This window comes from Stegastes partitus, unplaced genomic scaffold, assembly GCF_000690725.1.
Source record: "Stegastes partitus isolate 25-593 unplaced genomic scaffold, Stegastes_partitus-1.0.2 Scaffold23, whole genome shotgun sequence".
NCBI classification, from domain to species: Eukaryota; Metazoa; Chordata; class Actinopteri; family Pomacentridae; genus Stegastes; species Stegastes partitus.
In genome coordinates this window covers 71,711-94,484 of record NW_007577754.1, presented here as the reverse complement: position 1 = coordinate 94,484, position 22,774 = coordinate 71,711, and the positions used below count along the sequence as shown (strand labels likewise).

The 22,774-nt window shown below is 38.8% G+C and overlaps 1 protein-coding gene across 1 annotated transcript; it reads left to right on the top strand.

Annotated features, from left to right (window-relative positions):
- The first annotated feature begins 10,268 nt into the window (after positions 1–10,268).
- rgs5a (regulator of G protein signaling 5a) lies at positions 10,269–21,537 on the top strand. The gene is made up of 5 exons (XM_008295474.1): positions 10,269–10,420; positions 11,252–11,365; positions 12,834–12,895; positions 16,287–16,453; positions 18,602–21,537. Exons 1-5 carry the CDS (start codon positions 10,377–10,379, stop codon positions 18,764–18,766), a joined length of 552 nt encoding a protein of 183 aa, XP_008293696.1. The 5' UTR covers positions 10,269–10,376; the 3' UTR covers positions 18,767–21,537.
- Positions 21,538–22,774: the final 1,237 nt, after the last annotated feature.

Genomic DNA, 22,774 nt, shown 5'->3' with positions numbered 1-22,774 from the left:
GGGTGAAGGCAGGGGACACCCTGGACAGGTCGAATTCCAGACCAGTATTCCCCTAAATTATGCTTATTATTGGACAATTCACAACTCATAATTCACAACAAACGCCAGTGTTGGTGTAGTGAGGCAAAAAGGAATCATGTAACTCGATGGGCCTCTAGTTAGTGACTGTATGAGAAGATGGGCAAAGAGCAGTAGTTGTGAAGATCAGTGGGGTGGCTTCAGCATCTCCCAGCTAATCTAACAGTGAGTGAAGTGAAGCAAGAGTGCAGCTCAGGCGGACCAGGAAAACGTCTCTGGGCCTCAGATTGGTCTGTGACAGCATCACCTGTCATTCAGAATTAAGGATGTGTCCACTTTGAGTAACGTGACACAATTTGGCCTTATTTGTACGCCCCGAGGTTGCCTCTTGTGTTCTGATTTTCATTTAGTAAGCCATGTTCATACAGTATCTTTTCTTCTTTACAGCAACCACAGTTGTTCCCTAACCTCCTCTAACTGTAAGCCAGCATTTCAGTTGTCTCACTATACCATTTTCATACCTTCCTTATTTATCTTACCACAACCTTTCTCTAACTCCATCCACATAGCTGCCATGCACAAAGACTGCAGAAAGTGCAGAACTATTTATATTCAGGTTCTCCACTGGCGACAGGGTTGCTCAACTTTGTTGCAATAGTTTGTGTACACAATCATTGTCGTACCACAGCCATAAAACAATGTTTTGTTTTTTGTCAAGCTTTATGTAAAAGAACTTGAATGTAGTGAGGCCAAACCTAATCACCACTTTTGGGATGAAGTGGGACACTGACTGTAAACCAGGCTTCACGCAGACAGCTTCCAAACTCACACTTTACAAAATTAGATTAAATTCTAATAGAATGTATTAATGCTATTTGGTTTGGAAATCAGATGGTGTACAGTCACCTTTGAGTGTCACAGTAAATGAAGACCAGGGAATTCAGGTATATCAGAACCCTAATGTCAAGACTCTAAGCCTTGTGACTGCAAAGTATTCCTCTTAGCCAAAGAAAAAAAATTAAAACCCTTGTTTTCTGCCTGAGAATGCATCACTGTTTGAGTTCCCATCTTAAAGTCTATTAGTGACAACCACAATAACATACACAGCACAGGCCAACAATATCTATGAGCTGAGACGGCCACCACACTCGAAGTGCTCCTCAGTACATTAACCCCCCAGTGATAGGAACATGACAAACATAAAGTACGTGAGCTCCATAGGCTACAGGCTTTCCCACCATCTGACAAAACTATCTTCTGTGTTCCACACAGTCACCTCAACATGTTGCTATTTTCCACAGCCTGGCACAGTGTCACTGTCCTGTTTGCTTTGGCTTCTTGCTATGTCACCAATTTTAAGGCTATTTGGTTGGATATGTGTCCAAATCTCAGGAAACCAAACATACTTAGAGTACAAGCTTGTATTAAATAACGTGATAATCACTGTTGTTTTAAAGCTGCACTTTATCTGATCTGAAGTGGAAGTTTCTTCACTGTGAAAATACACAGGAAAATCTTGTCTGGCTGGACACACTGCCTCTCAAACAAATCTGTCCCGCACACATACTTTTAGATGTTTTATGTAGCTGTTATTCTTAAATAAAACCCTTCCCTCCATTGAAGCTGTCAGCAACAGCTGGAACCAGAAGTTTATAAAAGCTTGTACAAAAGCAATGTATTACTGCAAAAGGTAAAGTATTGAGCGGGGTTTAGCTCGAGGGTTTAGCTGTGTTACATAAAACGCAGTCCAACAATACAGCCACTGCTAGCATTTAGTGCTGACCTCCCAATGGAAAATCCATTTTCTCTCTAAACAAAGAATGTAATTTATTTCTCTAAGGAAGGAATGATAACGAATGCATCACTATTTATCCTCGGATTTTTCCTCCTTCAGTGTTAAGGCTACAATTTTGTCGCAAACAAATCCTTCATAATTCAAGAGAAAACAGTCTTTGTAGCTTTTCTCTGGCCTCGTGTAAGAGCCAGGTTCACCGGAAAAGCCTTTACAAATAAACAACTTAACGAAAACAATTAATTGTGCTGTGGGAAAAGCAATTTAATTTCCTTTCGCCGGCTTGTGGTCAGAGCGCTGAGAAATTGGACACCTCCTTATTCAGCCAGCCTCATTCCTGAGGTTCAGCACAGCCACCTCAGCAAGACAGGGAGAACGCATCAGAAATTTGCTGCTAATTTGGATTCAAGCTGACATCAGTGCAGTGAAGTGTACAGAAATCACTTTGAATATGTTGGATGTGTCTTGGCTTTAATTCTGTCTGTTAGTGATAACCTCTATAACCTCCTTGGCTCCCTCTCTGTCGTCATATGGGCATGCTTAGTGCAGAATAGATCAGAGCTATTTCAGTGTATAGGATAGTTACATCACATCCTGTGCACTGGGAAATGAACCAAATCCGTCAGTGTTTATTGCTTCAATCAGTTCTCTAACATCTGTTTTACTACAAACCGATGTTAGAGAACTGTTTTACTCTCTTGTGTGTCTGCTAGGTCAGACTCTCAAAGTACTCATTTCCTACACATTAACTGTCTCTGTTCAGGTCTGCCTTGAAGTAAAGAATAACCAAGATGAATGAGAGGAAGCATTAAAGATTTCCTTTTGCATTAAGTAGCTGGAAGTCCAGCAGGAAACCTTAAAAATACAATGAATAACTTGCACTTTTCATGTTCGGTATGTTTTGTTTTGACTGTTACACAATCTAGAGACAAGAGATTTTGAGTTTAGGTGATTTGAAAGTGCTTCCATGTTGCTCTTTGATTAAAAAAAACAAAACAAAAAAAAACCCAAAACAAAATACACAAACTGTGCTCATTTCCATTCATTTATACATTTTTATACAGACAAAAACTCTTGCCATATGATAATGTAAAAGATTCTGAAACCACATCCAAAGTTTTAGGACAGTGCTTAACCCTCCTGCACCTATATGTTCTATAACAGCACAATCATGGCTGAAAGTAGTGAGGACTTTTTAAAAAAACGTATTATTTTATGCAGTGTAATATATTTATAACGCCGTAAAAGAAGAAAAGTAAAATTTAGATTTCTTTGACTATTTATTTAGCCAAAATTGAAAAGACTTGGAATCAACATGTTCCCTCACATTTTTAGATGGCCACAGGTGTTAGCAGTACTGGAAAAATGGTGGTTCTACTCACTATAGGTATTTTACTTAAGTCTCGTACCATCTACAAGCTGAGTATTGTCCAAACTACTGTGAACATCAACTGTAGAAAGATATTTCACCATGCTGAATGTATCCTTCTACAACTTGCTCTTCTGTGTATACTGTATTTGAGCCAAGCTGCCTTTATTTTATTTATCAAGTACATTTTATTTTGCTCTCAAGCTCTCTGATTTGTTTCCATAGGTGTCTCCAGCCTTTTCTGTGTAAACACAGTCTGCAGTTTAACTGAAAAATATCAAAGAAGTTTTGTAATGGGACTGTTGCTTGCCGATATAAGCCAGTCATGGCCTCTCTGTGCTATCAAAAATAACATGCATTTTTTATTTTTCAAGAATCAAATGCAAATATAAATAATTATATTTTGGCATTTTTCTTCATGAGACATGTTAAATAGAGTCATTTTAATGAAATATCACAGTTGTAGACTTAAATACTTTCCCAACAGAACCACAGGCCACTCATGATCAGTTCAAGGTCAGTCTGAAAGTTGAAAATCCAACAATTCTTCCTTTCATTCTTTATTTGTTTTTCCAGATTAAGGCTCTGATAAATGGTGTGATTTTGGTGATTTTTAAAAGACAACAAGGCTTTCAATTCCTGCCTGTTGGTTTTTGAGGTTTAGAGGGTTAAGCTTACAACACAGACCCTTGTATACTTGCAGATGCAGCAACAAGGAGGCCAGGATTGCCATCAGAAAAAGTTCTCAGTCCTGTTTTTCCAAAGGAAGCTTCTAAGGCAGACCTCCACAATGCGTTGGCCAAACCATTCAGCCTGGAGCATCACACATTGCCAGGATTTAGAAATCTCTCAACTGATCTGAGTTCAGCAAAGAAAGTGGGAACAATAAAGTCCCATTATGTATTTAACACTGAGCTCCTGCTGCTGACCACATATACACATTCTCCTCCAGTGCCCCCTTGCTTTTTTTTTTTTTTTTAAATCTCAGAGCTTCCATTGTTGACCTTTAAGTAGGAAGTGAGTGAACTATCAGGAGAACCGTCTGCAGTCATGATAATCTGAGGCAAGCAGTCATAACAGAGTTCATAGATGAACCCAGGATTGGAGCACACTGGTGATTCTGTACTAAACCATATGGGGAGTCCAACCCAATATGTCTCCCATATTTGTGTGTACTTTCTGGTAGGGACTTTTGATTCTTACTAATGTCAGGCCAAGATTATACTCTCCCTCCTTTTGGGCAAAAAAACAAAAAACACAGCATCTGGCAGCCATGAAACCTTATTTTCATTTTTGGAAGACAACAATTACGACAAATACCATGTTGAGAACAACAAAATAATGATAGCGTAATAGAAGCATAATGGTTGTGATGCAAATAATGTGCTCCCATTTAGAAAATGGAGTGATGAGTGCCGGCTCATCGGAGTTCAAAGAACTAATCGTTCTGGTTAATTGCCAGTGAACTAAAACCACGTGCTGCTGTGTGCAGCAACAACAAACATCCCAGATGATGCGATTCAGCTGCTACACTTCCAAATAGGTGTATATAGTCAACTCTGGCTGCATGGCATCTGTTATAACTTTGAATATTAAAGCAGGTTTTGTGAGTATTTATATTTGATCAACAAAAAAAAAACCTCTCAGAAAAAATAAATAAAACTTTCATTAAGTTCCATATTTGCAATGTTCAGGTTCAGTCGCTGTGACTTGAAAAGCAGGAGCTCATAAACCCTGAAAAAGGCTCAGTACAGCCGCTAAAATGCTGCAAAACTGACACTTACTGTATATTTGATAGTCTTTATTGTGCCATTTGGACATCATTGCTTTTGAAAAACAGTGCTTTATGGTGCTCTCTGCACTTTCAGACAGCTGTTACATCTATAAATTGAGTTCAGGGCTTCTGTCGGCGTGGTAAACAAAAGCACCTGGATGCCAACTGCTGCCAGTTTATTTGAACAGTGGCCCAGCTATTGCCGTTGGCTAAAGTACACGTCCACTCGGCTTGCCCCCCTGAACTCTACTCGAAAATGAAAGCAAACCTTTAATGTAGTTTTGTGTGCTGGTCTTGTCTGTGCAGGCAATATCGAAGCTTCACAAATAAACATTTCTTCTCAACATTTTTTTTTTTTATGCTACAAAGTCACTTCAGTGTGCATTCTGCTGCCTGCAAATCTATCAGTCTAAAAAGGAATGCACAGAGCCATGAAATTGTATTTGTTGTTCTTCAGTGCACCAAAAGCTATTTTAAAACGTAAGGGAAAATGGACTTTCTCAGATCGTGCATTTGTTTTCAGAATTAATGATTTTTCATGTCAGAACAAGCTGATAAACTCAGCATGTAGCCAGTAATCCCACAGAGTTAGTCTGCTCCTTTTTTCCCTAGCATAGCTGTAGGGAACACTTCATGCGCTCAGTCAAAAAACAAATAAAACAAGACAATGAAAGCGAATAGCAATGTGCTAGACTTTGCTGTTGTCATAAAAACGCTGATACCACGACAGTCTGATCAATTTTGATAAGTCAATGTAAGTGCTGCAGTTCTGTAGCAAACAGGCCTCTGCTGTCTGGCTGCAGTGTGGACAGCGCTGAAATCTGTGCTTTCTGAATGCACTGCTGGTCCCCCCTTTTTTTTTTGAAGTTATTTGCCTTTGTTTGATAGTGCAGTGCGAGAGAGAGAGAGGAAAGTGGGGGAGAAGAATGGGGGAAGGACCTGTGGAAAAGGGCCATGAGCGGAATTCAAACTCATGACCTCCGCATCGGGGACTGTCGCCCCTATTTATGGGACGCCAGCTCAGCCAGGTGAGCTACAGCAGCGCCCCATTGCTGGTCCTTTTTAAAAGCTGAAGGCTGTAAGTCATGGCCCAGAGTTTACCTCAGGTTTATCTTAGCAGCTCACAGCTTTATTCCGGTAATCTGAACATTCTTTGGACCAACGGCTGTTTATTTTTTTGTTAGTAGTGTTAAACTGTGTGAATCTGATCTGCCTCATATATTTGGATTCTTATCTCAGGGGGTTCATCACCATAGCAGAATTTGAAGACTGTTTACTTTCAATGTTCTGTGCTTCTTATAAATCAGATAACTAAGTAAATAAAAAAGTACAAATAAGAAGACATGTAATAAAAGTCAGCATAAATAGTGAAGTCTTGAACTTTGTGGGGGAAAAAATGGTTGTCGCACTGAACTTTCCTTCTCCTCACTGAAGCAGGGTAATGCATATGTATTAAATTACATGTGCTCAGTGGTACAGAATTACAGATCACTGACGCATCAGTGACTCTCATCCAAAACAGTCTTTTGTTCTACTTTGAAAGCATTATATTGATTGCATATACAAAAGATTAATGAGGTTGAGCTTCACAAAACTGACGCAATGATGTTCTCATACATAGCGCAGTAAAATTAAATGCTTTCAAATTGCTTCCTAATACCTTCTGCTGCAGATTAAAATGCTAATCAGCATAGAAACTTTGAGAAATGTTGCAATTCGTAGCTTATATCTTTGTTATGACTTTGTTCTAAAAAAAAAAAAAAAAAAAAACATACCCATTGTTCTGTCAAACAGTCCACAAAAGCTGAGTAGCAATAATTATAATAACACTCTACTCTGCTTGTTTTGCTTGATTAATTGTCAGCAAACACCAGTCATGTACACACTGAGCCCGCGTGCTTTGGCATCAGTAAAACTAAAGCATGATCCACATTAAACACAGCAGTTTTTGGATGATGAAAGTCAGTACTGATTTTAAATGTATCATAGACATGTAGTGAACTACATCAAAGAAAGTTTACCTGTAAGTTTGTTGCCTTGTGTGAGTATAATTGATTAAATAAATGAGAAGACATCCTGCTCAAAATATAAAGTTACTCACTCTTTGTCTTTTGGATGCTTTGTGAGACTCGTTTTCAGCAGGATCATTTATAGCAGATCAATCACACAGCGTGTCCTCTCCTGTGATTCCTCTTTTCGGAAGAGTGCTGTGAATAAATAATAAACTGAATTTCTTACTGAATTAAATACACTTGTGTCTCTAAAGGCTGAGTTTCTTTAGGTCCTGAAATAATAAATAAATGGCTTTGATTTTCTGATGTAAAAGAAATGTGAACAACTTTTTACCTTGTCAGTGGAAAACTTGCAATTGCATTTGATGTTTTAGTCATCAACTGTTGGGATTCTTTAGGACCTTGACAGTTCACTTAATACAAGGCTTAATTATAACAAGTGTCTCCCTGAAAATCCACCTTATGAAACAAAGTGAATGCTGGATTGCATTCATGCATTTCTTCCAAAACACACAATAAAAACATCAAGGTTAGAAACACTCCAGTCGGCAGAATTTAACAGACACAGAGATGCCGTTGTGAAACAAAACAGAGGTGCACAAGAGAGAATTTGGCCATGAAGCTACCAAAAGGAATAAATCAGTTCTGTCAGAGGGATATTGAAAATTTAAGAGCTACCTTGAAGTTGTATAAATAACAAGCACCCTTGAAGGTGGGCGTAGCATGACAATATAAACCGCTGCAAACCGCTGGGGTAGAAGGCCAGACTGGAAGGTTCAGTGTAGCATGGTTAAAGTATGATTATGGATTCTCACTTTCAGACTGACTCTGATTTAACGCTGAATGTTATGTGAGCTAACTAAAAGTGCAAGACTAGTGAAAGATGTCTCTGTCTGCTTGTACAAGCTGTAATCTGGAGATTACATTTACATACAGCTTTGCAAAACTACAACAGCTAAATGGTTTAGAAGGAAACATATTCATGACCAGTTTAGGATTTCTGTATAAGATACTGAATGTATCTCTAATGTGTTAACTGATAACATCCATCCATTTTCTATACACTGCTTAATCCTCACTAGGTTCCCGGGGGGGCTGGAGCCTATCCCAGCTGACTTAGGGCGAAGACAGGGGACACCCTGGACAGGTCACCAGTCTATCACAGGGCTACACTTAGAGACAGACAACCAAGCACACTCACATTCACACCTACGGACAATTTAGAATCACCAATTAACCTCAACATGTTTTCGGACTGTGTGGGAGGAAGCCGGAGAACGCGGAGAGAACCCACGCTGCACGGGGAGAACATGCAAATTCTACGCAGAAAGATTCCGGTGCCCCCACCGGGACGCGAACCGGCAACCTTCTTGCTGCGAGGCAACCGTGCTACCAACTGCGCCACCCTGCAGCTAACTGATAACATATTTTCAATAATATTTTAAAATTATTTCTTGATACAGACTAGAGCCGAGAACTGAATATGAAAGCAGTCAGATGATGAAAGCGAGACTCAAGGGCTGGTAACATTAATTATCCGGAGAGTTTCTGATTTAGACGGCAGATTTAAGTCAGACATTTAAATTTCTGATTTAAAAGTTTTTGTCAGTTTAAGGTTGTTCAATCTGACCGAACTTCTTGATCAGCTACTGCGACAAGACAAGACTCAACATTTCTGTCTTGTTTAGTTTAACAGTTTTGCAGAAGAATAGTTTTTTGTATAGTATTTTAAAAGTTGTTACATCACAATATTCAAATATCAAATCAAAGCAAGCCCATTTTTAAAACTTGTTTCTAACATGTTTTATTGTCTAAACGTAACCAAAACGCAAAATGCTTAGTTGTCAGAGTAACTGTTTGGTTTGTTGAATCAACCTGTTTGTTTCTCCAGGGCGAAATGACTGGATGTGTGCATGGGAGAGCTAAACCAAATAACAGCAGCTTTTAGGAGTTTACACATTTAAAGTTGGCTAAAAAGCCAGGAACCAACTCTTCTCTCAGTAACATTGGAACTTGAGCGTATTTTCAGCTGTGTCTGTGTTAGGTGCAATTTTTATCAAATCAAAACAAATCAGGTTTATTGTCATTTTGCTGTACATACACAGTAGTACAGGCAAGATGAGAAACCATTTCTTCAGGATCATTTAAGTTTTTTGTAGAATGAATGTCTGAGATAGGCAAGACACTAAACGTTCACTCTCGCTGTCTCCTGAAGGGGCCGCTGTGTCCATGTGCGCCGCCATCACGTTGAACATGGCCAACCTCTTCAGGTCCTGGTAGGTCTTCAGGGACACAAAGACACACATGACGGTGTGACGATGGTGAAGATGCTGCCCAGAGCTAGCTGCCTGTCTGTCCGCCTGGAATAATGTCATCTCCTCCAGCTGTATGTCCGTCTGGGATGTTGTCATGGAGCCATGTTCCTGTTAAAGCAAACACACGGCAGACCCTCCACTCTCTGCGGGTTTCTCTCAGCGAACGTAGCTCGAAAATCCAGCTTGTTGTGAAGGGAGTGGACACTGGAGAGCAGGAGGACGGTCCTGCTGGTCTGGAGGGGTTAGCCTTTAGCCTTGCATGGATCCCAGCTCTCTTCCCCCTCTTTTGTTAATGTTCGTGCCATTTGCACTTCCTTCTCTCGAGTAACTGCCAGACTCTGCGTCAGCGCAGTATGTCCAAATCACAACTGAGTGCCGCAATTTCAGCATCATTCACTGTCCTGACGCCCAGCAAAGTCTCCTGGCCACAAGATTTGTGGAGTGAATGTCTGAGATAGGCAACACACTCCCAACGTTCACTTTCGTTGTCTCCTGAAGGGGCCGCTGTGTCTATGCGTACCGCCATCACCATGGCATGATGATTTTATTTCATGATTTTATGTTGTTTTTCTAGATTTTGAGCCACTGTGGGAGAAAGAAAGAGCAGAACATGAAAACACATGGGACACTGAAGACAAGGAAAAATAGATATTAAATCAAATTGACCAATGAATGCAAAATCCATTATTACTTACAAATAATAGTAATGAAAATATTATAAACGTACCTACAGGATGTGGAAGAGGGTGTGATTATAGCACCATAGCATCAAATCTGCTTTATTAAATAACCGTTAGATCTAATATGGGAGAAAACTCAATAGTCCTGCATCTGCTTCTTAATTGAAACCTCAAAGCAAACAGCCATTCACCTCTGAACACACCCTTCCTCCACCAGGCTTCTCAGCTGCCCGTGTTCTACACATTCCAGTCTGATTGGCTTAGCTGCTGGCCCAGAGCCCAAAGGGCGTCTGTATAAAACTTCCCTTGTGCTCAAAGCCACAGTCAGAAAGCAAAAGGGACTCTGAGACTCACAGAAGGCTAACACCAGGGACGCTGAACTAAGTTTTGAATACTGCAACTGAAAACGCTGGAAAATGTGTAAAGGATTAGCTGCCTTACCCCAAACCTGCCTTGAAAGGTGAGACCTCATCATTTCATTACCCTTTACGGTCACATCTTAACAGTGTGCTGCTCTGATGGTGTTTGGCTCCCAGAATGTTTGACTGAATCCCAACCTCTTAAGAGTGATCCTGGCAATAATGTGTCAAAAAAAGATTAGAAAACAAATTGGAACTTGATTTTGCTATCATACTTTCCTGCATTAAAAAAAAAGACAAAAAAAAATCTCAAAAGTTATTCTTTGTGAACTTTTTACCTTTTGAGTTTAAGCCATTTTCATGGCAGTTCCCATTTCGAACAGCCTATTTGACTTCAAGAATAATATTTCATTTGTGTTGTGGTACATTTAATGCTACCCTGGATTTATTTTTTATTTTTTGGCAAACAGTTTATGCAGTTTAGTCTACAGAGTCGAGGCGCTTTATAGAATTGCTTCGGCACTGGAGCCTGAGGGGAGGTCAGCCAGGTTTCTACATCTACAGAGTCAGAGAAGAAAAAAAATCAGAAACATTTAATATGATGCTAATAAAATTCAAAACAGCAGTGCTACAAAACAGTGAATGTAATATTGTTAGATCCTGAATAATGTAAAGAGCAGCAGAATTAATCATGTTACACTGATTATGAAAATTTTAGAAGGGAGAGTCAAAGTAAAAGTTTAACTGCTAATTTAATGCCCTTTAATTGTCATTTTATGTAAAACCGCATGTAAAAAATGTATTAAATCAGACAGCTGACATGTTTATTATTTTATTGTTGTTGGTTTGTACAAAAACAATGTACAATGTTCATTAATATTATCTTTGAGGTTAAAAGAATAACTTGACATGTACTGCTTTCTGTCACCCAGGGCCAAGGAAATCAAGTCCAAATTGGGAGTTTTACTGCAGAAGCCAGAAAATGCCATCGACCTCATCATCCCCTACCCCGAGAAGACTGAGAAGAAGCCGGAGAAGCTGCAGAAGTGAGTATTTTTCTCAGAGCCAAGTGTCCCCGAGGTGGGCTTGTTTGCCTAACCAGATAACCGATGGTAATATGGGAACACAGAGCCTGGAGCAGGTGGAAGATGTGCAGATCAAAGGACATTAAACCTCTCCAGACTCTGAGTGGGCTCAGACATACAACACCTTAGTTGCTTCACTTTTACAATATATCACCTTGAAAAGAGTGATTCACAGATAAATTATGCATGAGACGCTGAGCTTTACTTTTGTTTTTAGCTGCCATTCACTAATACTGCTGTATTGAAGGAGAAAGTGCGCAATTCTGTCCTCTTTAGTTTTTGTTTTTAACGTTATGAAATTTATTTTTTCAAAAGAGTATGTGATTGAAACAAGCAAGTCCTTGAGCTGCAGAAATAAAGACATTCTGTGATTTAGTTTGATAAAAGCAGGATAATTGTTACTTAAAAAATGTACCAATGCAGCTTTTAGAGGGGTTGGTGAGGCTTTAGTGGAGACATTCATTAGCTTTTTTATTTTTCTTGAAACAACAGAAGCCCTTCTGACACTGCAATTCATTTAGTTTACATGAAACACAACAACTTTGTAATGTCGTCCTTTTGCAAAGGTGTTTGCTACCAGTATTACATCCTAATAATCTGCTGGACTTGATTTTAGTTCTGATTTTGCACATCCCTATGGAAACCTAACACACTTCATCCCAACACTTTTGGACCCAGAGTATGAGCTTTTTTTTAATGAATGCTATTTATTTGCAAAGACACCTGAACCCACCTCTCACTGGCCTGTCATTGGTCTTACCAGCTGGAAATTTTCCTCTAAATGTGACACAAAAAAGCTTGATTTTAAATATCTGTAACCCCTCTTTGAACTCATTACAAGTTTTGTGTCTAACTGCTCCCTGTATTGGTCCAACACATACTGTACGTATGATGCAATCGATCCTCAGGAAATGTTTTCCAGACCCAAATCTTTTAGCAGAAACTGAGATGAAAGGTTTAGGTTTGGCTTTATGAGACTAAAACATATATCAAATCAACATTATATTTATAGTGTACTTTTGAAAGCTTTTTGGCAATAGTGCATCAAAGGTTCACGTGTTAGTTAAGAATGAAAAAAAAATGTGCTCATTTAAAGTTAAAATCAAGAAAGCTGAATGCATGAAAGGGATCTCTTAGAAAATCGCTATTATCAGCTCATTCCTTTGAATCCCATTTTATATTTTATTGTATTTTCACCAAGAAGTTCTGTTTCAACATCTTATTTAAATCACTACATTTTATATCAGTTAAATAATTAGCTTCAAACAGCAGCTATAGGTAACCACAGATTCAACTCTTTGGTCTAAATTCAAGGTATTTTATCACAATATAAGTAAAGCTCTCCATAAAGAAAGATTTGTTAGTTCTCAGGATGTGTTAAACCAGTGTTGCTGAAGTTTCCTGACTAAACGGAGGATTTTCTGCGCAGGCCGACTGCTGACGAGGCTGCTCAGTGGCGTGAGAGTCTGGACCGAGTCCTGAACAACAACTGTAGGTCTTGTTTCTCTCACTTCTCTCTTTCCTCTCACACACTCACACATACCAACTCACACACACTTACTTCTGTCACTTACTTAAGGGACATTGCATGAACTTACATTAATTATCTGGATACTTATGAGATGATTAAAAAGATGACTTCACTTTTTTTTATTATTTTCTGATACATTGTTCCTCAATTACTGTCATATCCCTGTAAAATCCTCTGAGCTGCTACACCTGCTCCTCAGTTTAATGAAGGGCTATTTTTTTTAGCTTTACTTACTTTTTCCTTAAAAAACTGAATCACGTGATGCTGCTTGTTGAATTTTTGGCCTTTAGCATGTACCTTTCAGATCCTTTCATTTAGCAGTGCCAGTAATGTACACAAACAATGTTTCTTGCTGAAATCCCAAACACCTTTCACAAGTTAAGGAACTGTATGCACTTATGCGGTGTATTTGCTTTGTTGTCCCCACAACCAAACCCAGAGAGCATCATTATTCTTTGCCATCCAAAGCTGTGGTCTTCACTATGTAACAGCTGGCACTTTGGTTTAACTTTAACCAGTGCTGAAGGGGAAAACGTGCCCTCCCTGGGTACAGTATCTCTCTAATAGACTGTTCAAAGACTGCACACCTAGCAGGGTTTGGTTTCCTTAACTGTGTGACCATTAACTGGATGATAGAGATAATGATTATATGTTTTCATTACTGTCTCATGCGTATACATATCGTGTTCCCATCCTGCTTACAAGACAGCAAAACCAGCTCAAGCATTAAAACAAGATATCTATACATCCATAAAAATTCATGTGAAAAAATCCAGGAAGTCCAAATAAACTCATAATCTACAACAGACCAGTGCAGATAGTTGCAGTGTGAACATTCATTCTAACACGTAGTGAAGTAATCCACAATCCTAATTCTAAAAATAATTATTTTGCTAAACTCAAATTCTTGCATAAAGATAACACTTGCTTGTGATGGTGTTATTTTCAGATGGTTTACGTGTAGACTGACAAATATGTAAGCATCTCTTAATAGGGGAAAACACATTTACAATCACCATACATACCAGAAACCGACCTCAGGCTCCACTGTTTACCCCACAAAGTGCACAGACAGCCTGAGAGCCACACAACAAGACCGATGATTACCTCTAATAGTTAATGATATTTAGAGGTACGTGTAAACTCTCCTGCTGAAAAGTCACTTAAGTTACCCCTGTGCATCAAAACAGACCCAAGTACAGATGTTACTGACCATCTGATATGGGAACAGAGAAACAGAGCTCAGTGGGTGGCAAAAGGCCTTATTAAGTGACTCCTTCAGCGCAGAGCAGGGCAGAGGGATGTATAATTCTCCAGTGTTTGCATGCTTGGATGAACATGCATATGGATCTGTGTGTGTACCAGCCCATGAAGGTGATGTGTGTTATGATAACTTCTCCAGGGGGAAGTCTAAATGATTCCACCAGTGCTGATTTATTGCACGACTGCTGCTAACTGCTGTGCTGTGATTATTTATCTGCATGAGATTTAACATTAACATTATTCTTTACAGCATTTCCCTTCTTAATTCCCATGAGAGTCTCTGTGAGTTATTTCCTCGTACATGAAGCGACGCCCGCCTTTGCTTTAAAGTTAAAAGTTGCATAATGCAATGTATATTACGCAACAGGAAACACATAATGTATGTTTGCTCGGAGATGAAAAGAGTGCACCCCAGCAAGCTTTCACGCAAACGTTTGAGCAGGTTTTAATTACATTCATTTTTCAGGGTTTCATTTTTGGAGAAATTGTGCAGATTATTTAACCTATTAACAGAAGCAGAAGTTTATTCAAACGTACTGAAACTAAATAGAGGAAAATCTAACAGAGTTTGACTAGCGCTGTCGTAAAATGTTATATAATTAAAAAGCTCTGATACACGAACAGCTTGTCATCAGTGGCTGTGCGTGTGTGCTTCTCTTTTTGTGTGTCCTTGTTCTGAAGGTCTTTCAACAACAAAAAAAAAAGTTGCTGCTTGATTGCAACTCAGTGCTATTTTGAACCAAACTAACCATTTAGATGGAAGATAAAAGCCTGAGGCCATAACAGAACGCTTATCATCTGCAGCACATGCTCGGTCAGACAATGGGACCTTTCTCAGGCATTGTGTTAAATTACAATAGTCTTCACTGGAATAAGCTGATGTTTTATCAAGCCTGGTTCATCATAACCACTATGCTTTTATATTTGACCAAATAAAACATTTGTTTCTTTTTTGACATTTCTGAAAAATATTTGTCAATAGAAGTTTAGTTGAAAAAGTGTTTTTATTTCTATAATCACTTTTTTTGAAGGAGTTTTAAATAAAAATTTGGACAGTTTTATTCCCTTTATAATTCTAAAATGCCCAATCTCCTTTTTGGGCTCCTCTAGAAAGTTTTCAAAAAACTGTGCAATGAAATTAAATACAAATACATGTTTCTTTATTTCTTCCTCTTTTATTACTAACAATAGCAATCCTGTGTTCTGTTGTCACAGCTTAATTATGTTAAATCTGCCAGCCAGTTGTCTTATTTTCCACTACTTCACTCCTGCAAATCATGTAAAGCCCTTTTCAGGCATGGAATGTGTAACATTGCCAGTTTGACACATCAAATAATGTCATTTTGAGCCAAGTTGTAAATATTCCATTATGGCTTTGTTTAAACATGACAGGATTATTATGGAAAAAGTCACAAGTGATATTTGGCATCTGGTATATGAGAGACAGTAGTGTCATGGCTGGAAAACACATTTTGGAAAAAACAAAGTGTCAACTTTCTCACTGGCTGCAGTGAGTTTAAAATGTATTTTGTAATTGAAGTCTTTATGAAGAACAATGTCTCCTTTTTGTTGCTAAATCTTAAATCTTTATGTTGAACATATCGTAGAATCATGGTGCCAAATTTATGCAGTCGAAGCAAAGATAAAAAATAACATAAAAAATTAAACATTAGCGAATTTTTTTGCTCTCATGCTGTGTTAAACATTTTCTAAGTAATCAGAGCTGTTTAAATAGATTCAGGTTTAATTCTGCTTTTGTTACAATTTTGAAGAGTAATTTTATTTCTCTTTCTCAACAGTTATATGTAGTGATATGACATTTCAAGAACTTAAGAGCAGACACATCTACAATACATCTTTTAATTCAACTTTAAATTTGTTGATAGAAGGACAGAATAAGACACACAATAAATGTTTTCATTTTTACCTGGTCCTGCTGTGGCCTTTCAATGAGTGGAACATTACGCTCACATCTTTGTTACACTTAAATTCATTTCTATTTTACCTAGACTGTCATTGAGACTCACAATTAACTAGAAAAGGGGTTTAGATACATTAGATTCATTCATTTCTGTCTTTCTCCACCAGATGGTCTGGCTGCTTTCCGTAGCTTCCTGCAGTCTGAGTTCAGTGATGAGAACATCGAGTTCTGGATGGCCTGTGAGGATTTCAAGAAGACCAAGAACCCCGTGAAGATGTCTGCCAAGGCCAAGAAGATCTATGAAAACTTCATCCAGTCTGAGGGACCCAGAGAGGTCAGGAGCCACTATGACCTCCCCCTTTTTATAAATCACCTCAGCAGAAAATATAAATAATTCATCTTCAAGTTTGTAATTGGCTTCACCCTGTGTGCACCAATATTCCAAATTTGAACTTTAACTTCTATATAAAATCATAGTCATTGAAACTGGTTTGCCCATTAATTGGCTGCAGTCTCACACTTAAAAAAATATGGTACAAAGACGAACTCAGACCACTCATTTTTAGAAAATAAATTCAGTGTGGTCAATTCTGCACTGCTGCAGTTACAAAACAGACTATACACGCATGGGATGTGGCTTTTTTTTAAGCTTGGATCAAATCAGTTCAATTTCTGCAGAGTTCTAAATGCTAAATTCACATTCACTCAAAAAAGGGATGTACAATCAAATTTGAACAGTGTACTTTATATGGTTACTGGACAGCTGACCATGTACTCACAAAAATAGAATGAAAAAAATGTTGGAAACAAACTAGGTGTCTCTTGAACAAACACACACACCTGAACAGCACATTCACTACAGTACTTCCATCCTTGGTAGAAGCTTTACTTTAACTTTATTCCAGAGGGGAAATTGTTCTTTAAATTTAACTGTTGCAGAAGTAAATTTAGTTAGTGTAGAAAACTGAAGCATTTTTTCTACTATTTTTTATAAAAATAAATGGTTTTGAATGAGGCTGCAAGGTGGCAGAGTTGGTAGCACTGTTGCCTCGCAGCAAGAAGGTCGCCGGTTTGCGTCCGGGTGAGGACACCCGGGATCTTTCTGCGTGGAGTTTGCATGTTCTCCCTGTGGAGCGTGGGTTCTCTCCAGGTTCTCCAGCTTCCTCCCACACGGTCCAAAAACATGTTGAGGTTAATTGGTGATTCTAAATTGTCCGTAGGTGTGAATGTGAGTGTGCTTGGTTGTCTGTCTCTAAGTGTAGCCCTGTGATAGACTGGTGACCTGTCCAGGGTGTCCCCTGCCTTCGACCTAAATCAGCTGGGATAGACTCCAGCCCCCCATGACCCTGGTGAGGATTAAGGTGTATAGATAATGGATACATGGATGATTTTGAATGAGCTACCTTGTAGCCTACAATAGTACAGTGACAGGGTCATAACAGTAAAAAAGAAGAAAAAGAAAACAAAAAACTACTTGATATCACAGTTTATGCACGAATAAGCTCAAACTCACTACAGGGCCATCCTGTTTAGTGGTATACTTTGGCTCTCTCACCCTCCCACCCTCCCACCCTCATCTCTGTCATCGCGCTACTCGACTTGATAATCAGAGAACAAAATACCACCCCCAACCCCAACACCTAGAGCACAACTCCCAGCTCGCTTCCAACTTGACATGTGTCCATTTTAGTAATACTGCTTTTACTTCTTAAGAGCTAGATCTATTACAGTTGAGAATTTACTTTTGCACTTTCTGACAAGTCACTGCTGTTTTATCTTATCCTAACAAACATATTTTTTGTGCATGCTACATCTAAGTATTTTGGTGGTTAGACTGTGGTGAGAAGCAACATCACAGAGCAAAGGCCAAGATGAAGGCATTAGAGTTGATACACTGGTGGTGGTGGAGCAAAGTCAGCAGATAGATGATCGAAAATGTTTGAGATGCAGCGGACAACCAAGATCAGGTGGAGATGAGGAGGAAGGTAGCACCCTCAACTGTCTGCAATTAAGAAAGAAAGAATCACAGTGAGTTAAAAGAACGGGGTTCAGTGGCAGATTGGTTCGAAGAACTTGGATGAGAGCAGCAATGCTTAAATTCATAATAAAGTGATTCTGACATCATGGGAAAGCAGAACTGATGAGAAGAATAGAGCAGCAGGGAAAGCCCATATTCACACAGAGGGATGGAGATAGAACATGAGTCAGCAGGCCTTCCATACTGAAGTTACACATAAGGTCTGTTTAAAAAGAGCCGTTGCCCATTAAATATTACAATAACATCCTGCTTTAACTGGGACTATCACAAGATGAAAATGTCATCTTGCTCCTCATTTCCCAGGGTTTCTCATGAAGACTCATCATCATTCACTCACTCATCATTTCTGCACATCTCTGCATTATTCATGTTTCCATCAGTGCTTCCCCATCTTTTTCATCCTCACTTCTGCTTCTGACATCAGATCTCATCACTTCTCAACAGGTGAACATTGACCACTTCACCAAGGATGTGACCCTGAGGAACCTCGTGGATCTTTCCTCTGGGACCTTCGACCTGGCCCAGAAGAGGATTTACGCCCTGATGGAGAAAGACTCCTTCGGGCGTTTCCTCCGGTCTGAGCAGTACCAGGAGCTCCTGGTCAACTAAGCAGGGGTCTGAGGAGCTGGGGTGGGGGGCGGGGAGGTGGGGAGCTTTCAAACAGCAGTCGGTTAACATGAAAACAATAGGAAACATTTGATGGCTTTAAATTAAATATTTCTAATAAACTACCATTGTCTAAGACAGTTTGAAGACTTTTATTTTGCCAAATCTAAATTCTGAAGGGGGGTATTTGAAAATTCTATTTCAAATTCAGCTAAGCAGAAAATCTGCCCTATGAAATAGCCCCATCTCCCCGCCCAACACACACACATACACACACACACACCACACACACACACACACGTTCCTGGATTTCAATCTTAATTAAGACCAACAATGATTCTCTATCTTTTTTTAAGAAGTGATTTCAGTTTTTAAAAAATAGCCTCAAAATCTGATCGTTCTTACACAGAAAGCAGGTGAACAGGAACACACACTCAGATATACACAAAGTAATGATCCATATTGAAACATTCATCAGTGGGTTTCTATGCAAAACTTACAACTCTTTTCAATTCGACCGCAAAGTCAATTCTTCAACTTTAGGATACATATACAAAAAGTATGCTCTTGAGATCATCCCACTTTTGTGTGTCAAGGTGTTGTAGTAGCTTTGTCAAAACTTTAAACAGATTTGTGTACCCAATGGACTGCTACGCATTTTCTACCATCTTCCTAAAATTCTGTTTTGAAACAACACAGTAAAAATAGCAATAAAAAGTAGGTCCATATGCATTTATTTTCTTTCCCCTTCTGTAGTTTGTCTTCACTAGAAAGAAAACCATCTGGTCTAGAAATTCAAAGCATCTCAGGTAGGTGTTGACAGGACCCGAAGAGTTAATTACAAGTTTAAAGGGCTGCATCATCATGGGCACAGCTCAGTCTGTTCCACAGCTACAATACAAAAGTAGTCTTAAGTAACACAACACTTTGACACATAAGTATAAATTAGCCTTAATTAGTGCTGGTTCTGTCCACACCAGATGCTCCTGAGGGGATTGATCTCATTCTTTTAATATTTCATCACAGCTATATTAATAATTAACTTTATTCACATTTACTTTACAGCTTCTGGTCTGTGTCATGTCAACAACACCGCAGGCAACTTTCTAGCCCACCTATGCCTAAACATGACTATGACTTCATATAAAATGATTTCAATACATATGAACTTTTTCTATTGGTTACATCAAAATAGCCAAACAGAGACATGACATTCTGCAGTTTTGTCAAGCAGTTAGATTGACCTCAACGTTCACTTTAAATGTACAAAAATGTTAAATCATTTAAAAACAATACAAAACCCAGTGTTTGTCTTTTTCCATTGCACATTTAAGTATCATCCAAACAGATGTTAAGGATGGTTGTTAAGTAGTTTTCCCAAGAAGAATCAAAGATATTTTCAGTTCTCAGAAAGGATATGAACTCTTACACAGCTCTCTATTTTAAATCAGTGAACTCCACACTAGTATCAGTGCATGACTAAGGATTATTACATATGTTTTTCTTCTTGTCTGCTCCAACCTCTCGCAGTCACATAGATACACAATTTGGATTTTCACCAAACCCCACTTTTTTTTTCGTAATGTATCCTGTGAGATCCGTCCTTGAAAAAACAGTGCTGGCTAGTTGGCTCAGCGGTCTAGCTCCTTGGTGACCGCTAAACTGCAAGTTGCTAAGATGGGAATATCAAGTAGGAGGGAATCTCGGAATAACAAGTAAACAGAGCAGTGGTTTTAAACAAAGAACAGTCTCTTTCCCATGTGATAATACCAAAGCTGTATGTATGCATGCTGAGTAACTACAAAGGTCCAGACCTGATTTTAATTAATCAGTGAATAACATGGGAGACAGAACTTGCAAGTTTGCAGCACTTGACAAGCTCCTCAGTTGCTACTGAGAATTATTTTATGCTGGGAAAAGTAATTACAAGCCATGAAGCACACACTTTAATGTAAGATTAAATTTAAAGTCACTAAGGGAATTTATCTTTGCAATACAATCAGACAAGTGTATACAAAATCAGTTAAGCCAAATATATATGTTCTTTTCATGCAATTGTCCAAGTTGAGTCTTTATACTTTCAACACAAGTTGTTATTCACTCTTTTGCACTGTAACAAAACACTGGTTTTCACCCACTTATACAAGACTGAGACATAAACAGATGTAATGGTGGATTTGGTGTGCAATGTTTAATTATCCTAAATATGTACTTTTAGTAAAATGTAGCAGTCATTAAGTGTGATTATATTTACTCTTTTTTTTTTTTTAATATTTAACCACACAACTATTATTATCTATATATTCAGCATTTTACAAGTCCTTATTGAGAAGATCAGGATGTCAGGAGTGACATTTTCAATTTTTCGTCATTTTGGTTAAGAGGTGCATGAAATCAACCAACAACGTGATTAAAAGTCCTTCAGATCCATCACAGTATTGAGTGGCATTGACAAGGTTTTAATATGGCATAGATTGACCAGTCTGATGTCATAACCTGAGTGTCAAAAGTCAACAAACAACATCATATACAAAAATCAATAAGGGCTTTAACAGTGCTGAGTATGCATTATTTGATGTGGCTTTGCATGTACGTTTTGGAGTCGATCACATAAAAATATATAAGCATACAATTCCCGAAGATGTATTTATTTATACGTGTAAATATCTTCTAAGTTATTCCAAAATACAGCATTGGAATCGATGAATCTTTGAATGGGGAGCTGGCAGGACTCCTCACAAAGTCTGTTCACTGTTATAAAAGAAGAAACACTTTTCAATTGTCACTTTGTTTTTCTTCATTAGATGCCATTTATAATGTTCATGAACAAAACAAATTGTCATGATTGCCATAAAAAACTAAAGCATGCTTTGAGACACATAGCAGCATTTTTTTTTTCATAACAAAAAAAAAAAGAAAAAATCCTGGTCATCGTTAAATTTGAATTTGAAGTGAATTTGTCAAATTCTTTCATCCACAACTAAACATTTTAATGTAATGTTTCCATAGTCCTCAGCTGAACCTGTGGTAAGTGCTATTTAACAAGAATTGAAGAGTTGGCATACTTAACTAAGATGGTGAGGATTGTAAACATTTGTCATGCTAAAGTTCAGCCTGTTATTATTGTCACAAAGACTGTCTATATACCTGACTGTATATAAAGATAGATGCAGACTCCAGGTCTGGCGACACTAAATGGCATTAAACCTGCATGTTTTTTATCACCCAGCAGGGGGCGACTCCTCTAGTTGCGACCCTACTTAACACTTGATTTGTTACCTCAGAAACGTCTTCCGAAAGAGTTGATGGTCTCAGTCGCTGTCCTTCAATACAGCATGATTTTCATATTCTAAATTGTGGTCACACTTAGAGGTGAATAGACAGTCAAGCAGGTTATGTTTCAGGGCTGGGCTACCTTGTGAATGACAGGTCACTACTGTATCACGATACATAGTTTCCTCAGGTTTTCCAATCGAGTCCACCTCTGGTCACTTTCAGTTTCAAAAGATCAACATAGTGACAGCCAAATTTCAGTTTTCCAAAAATGAGCAATTTCCATCCATCCAACTATTATCTATACACTGCTTAAACCTCACTAGGGGGGCTGGAGCCTATCCCAGCTGACTTAGGGCGAAGGCAGAGGACACCCTGGATAGGTCAACAGTCTACCACAGGGCTACACTTAGAGACAGACAACCAAGCACACTCACATTCACACCTACAGACAATTTAGAATCACCAATTAACCTCAACATGTTTTTGGACTGTGGGAGGAAGCCAGAGAACCCGGAGAGAACCCATGCTGCACGGGGAGAACATGCAAACTCCACGCAGAAAGATCCCAGGTGTCCTCACTGGGATGTGAGCCTTCTTGCTGCGAGGCAACGGTGCTAACCATCGAGCCACCTTGCAGCCCAAAATGAGCAGTTTGGTCATTTTTCATCATAATGTTCACCATATGTTGAAAAACCCAATTGCCACCATGCTTTACATGGCTACCTGAACACTGTC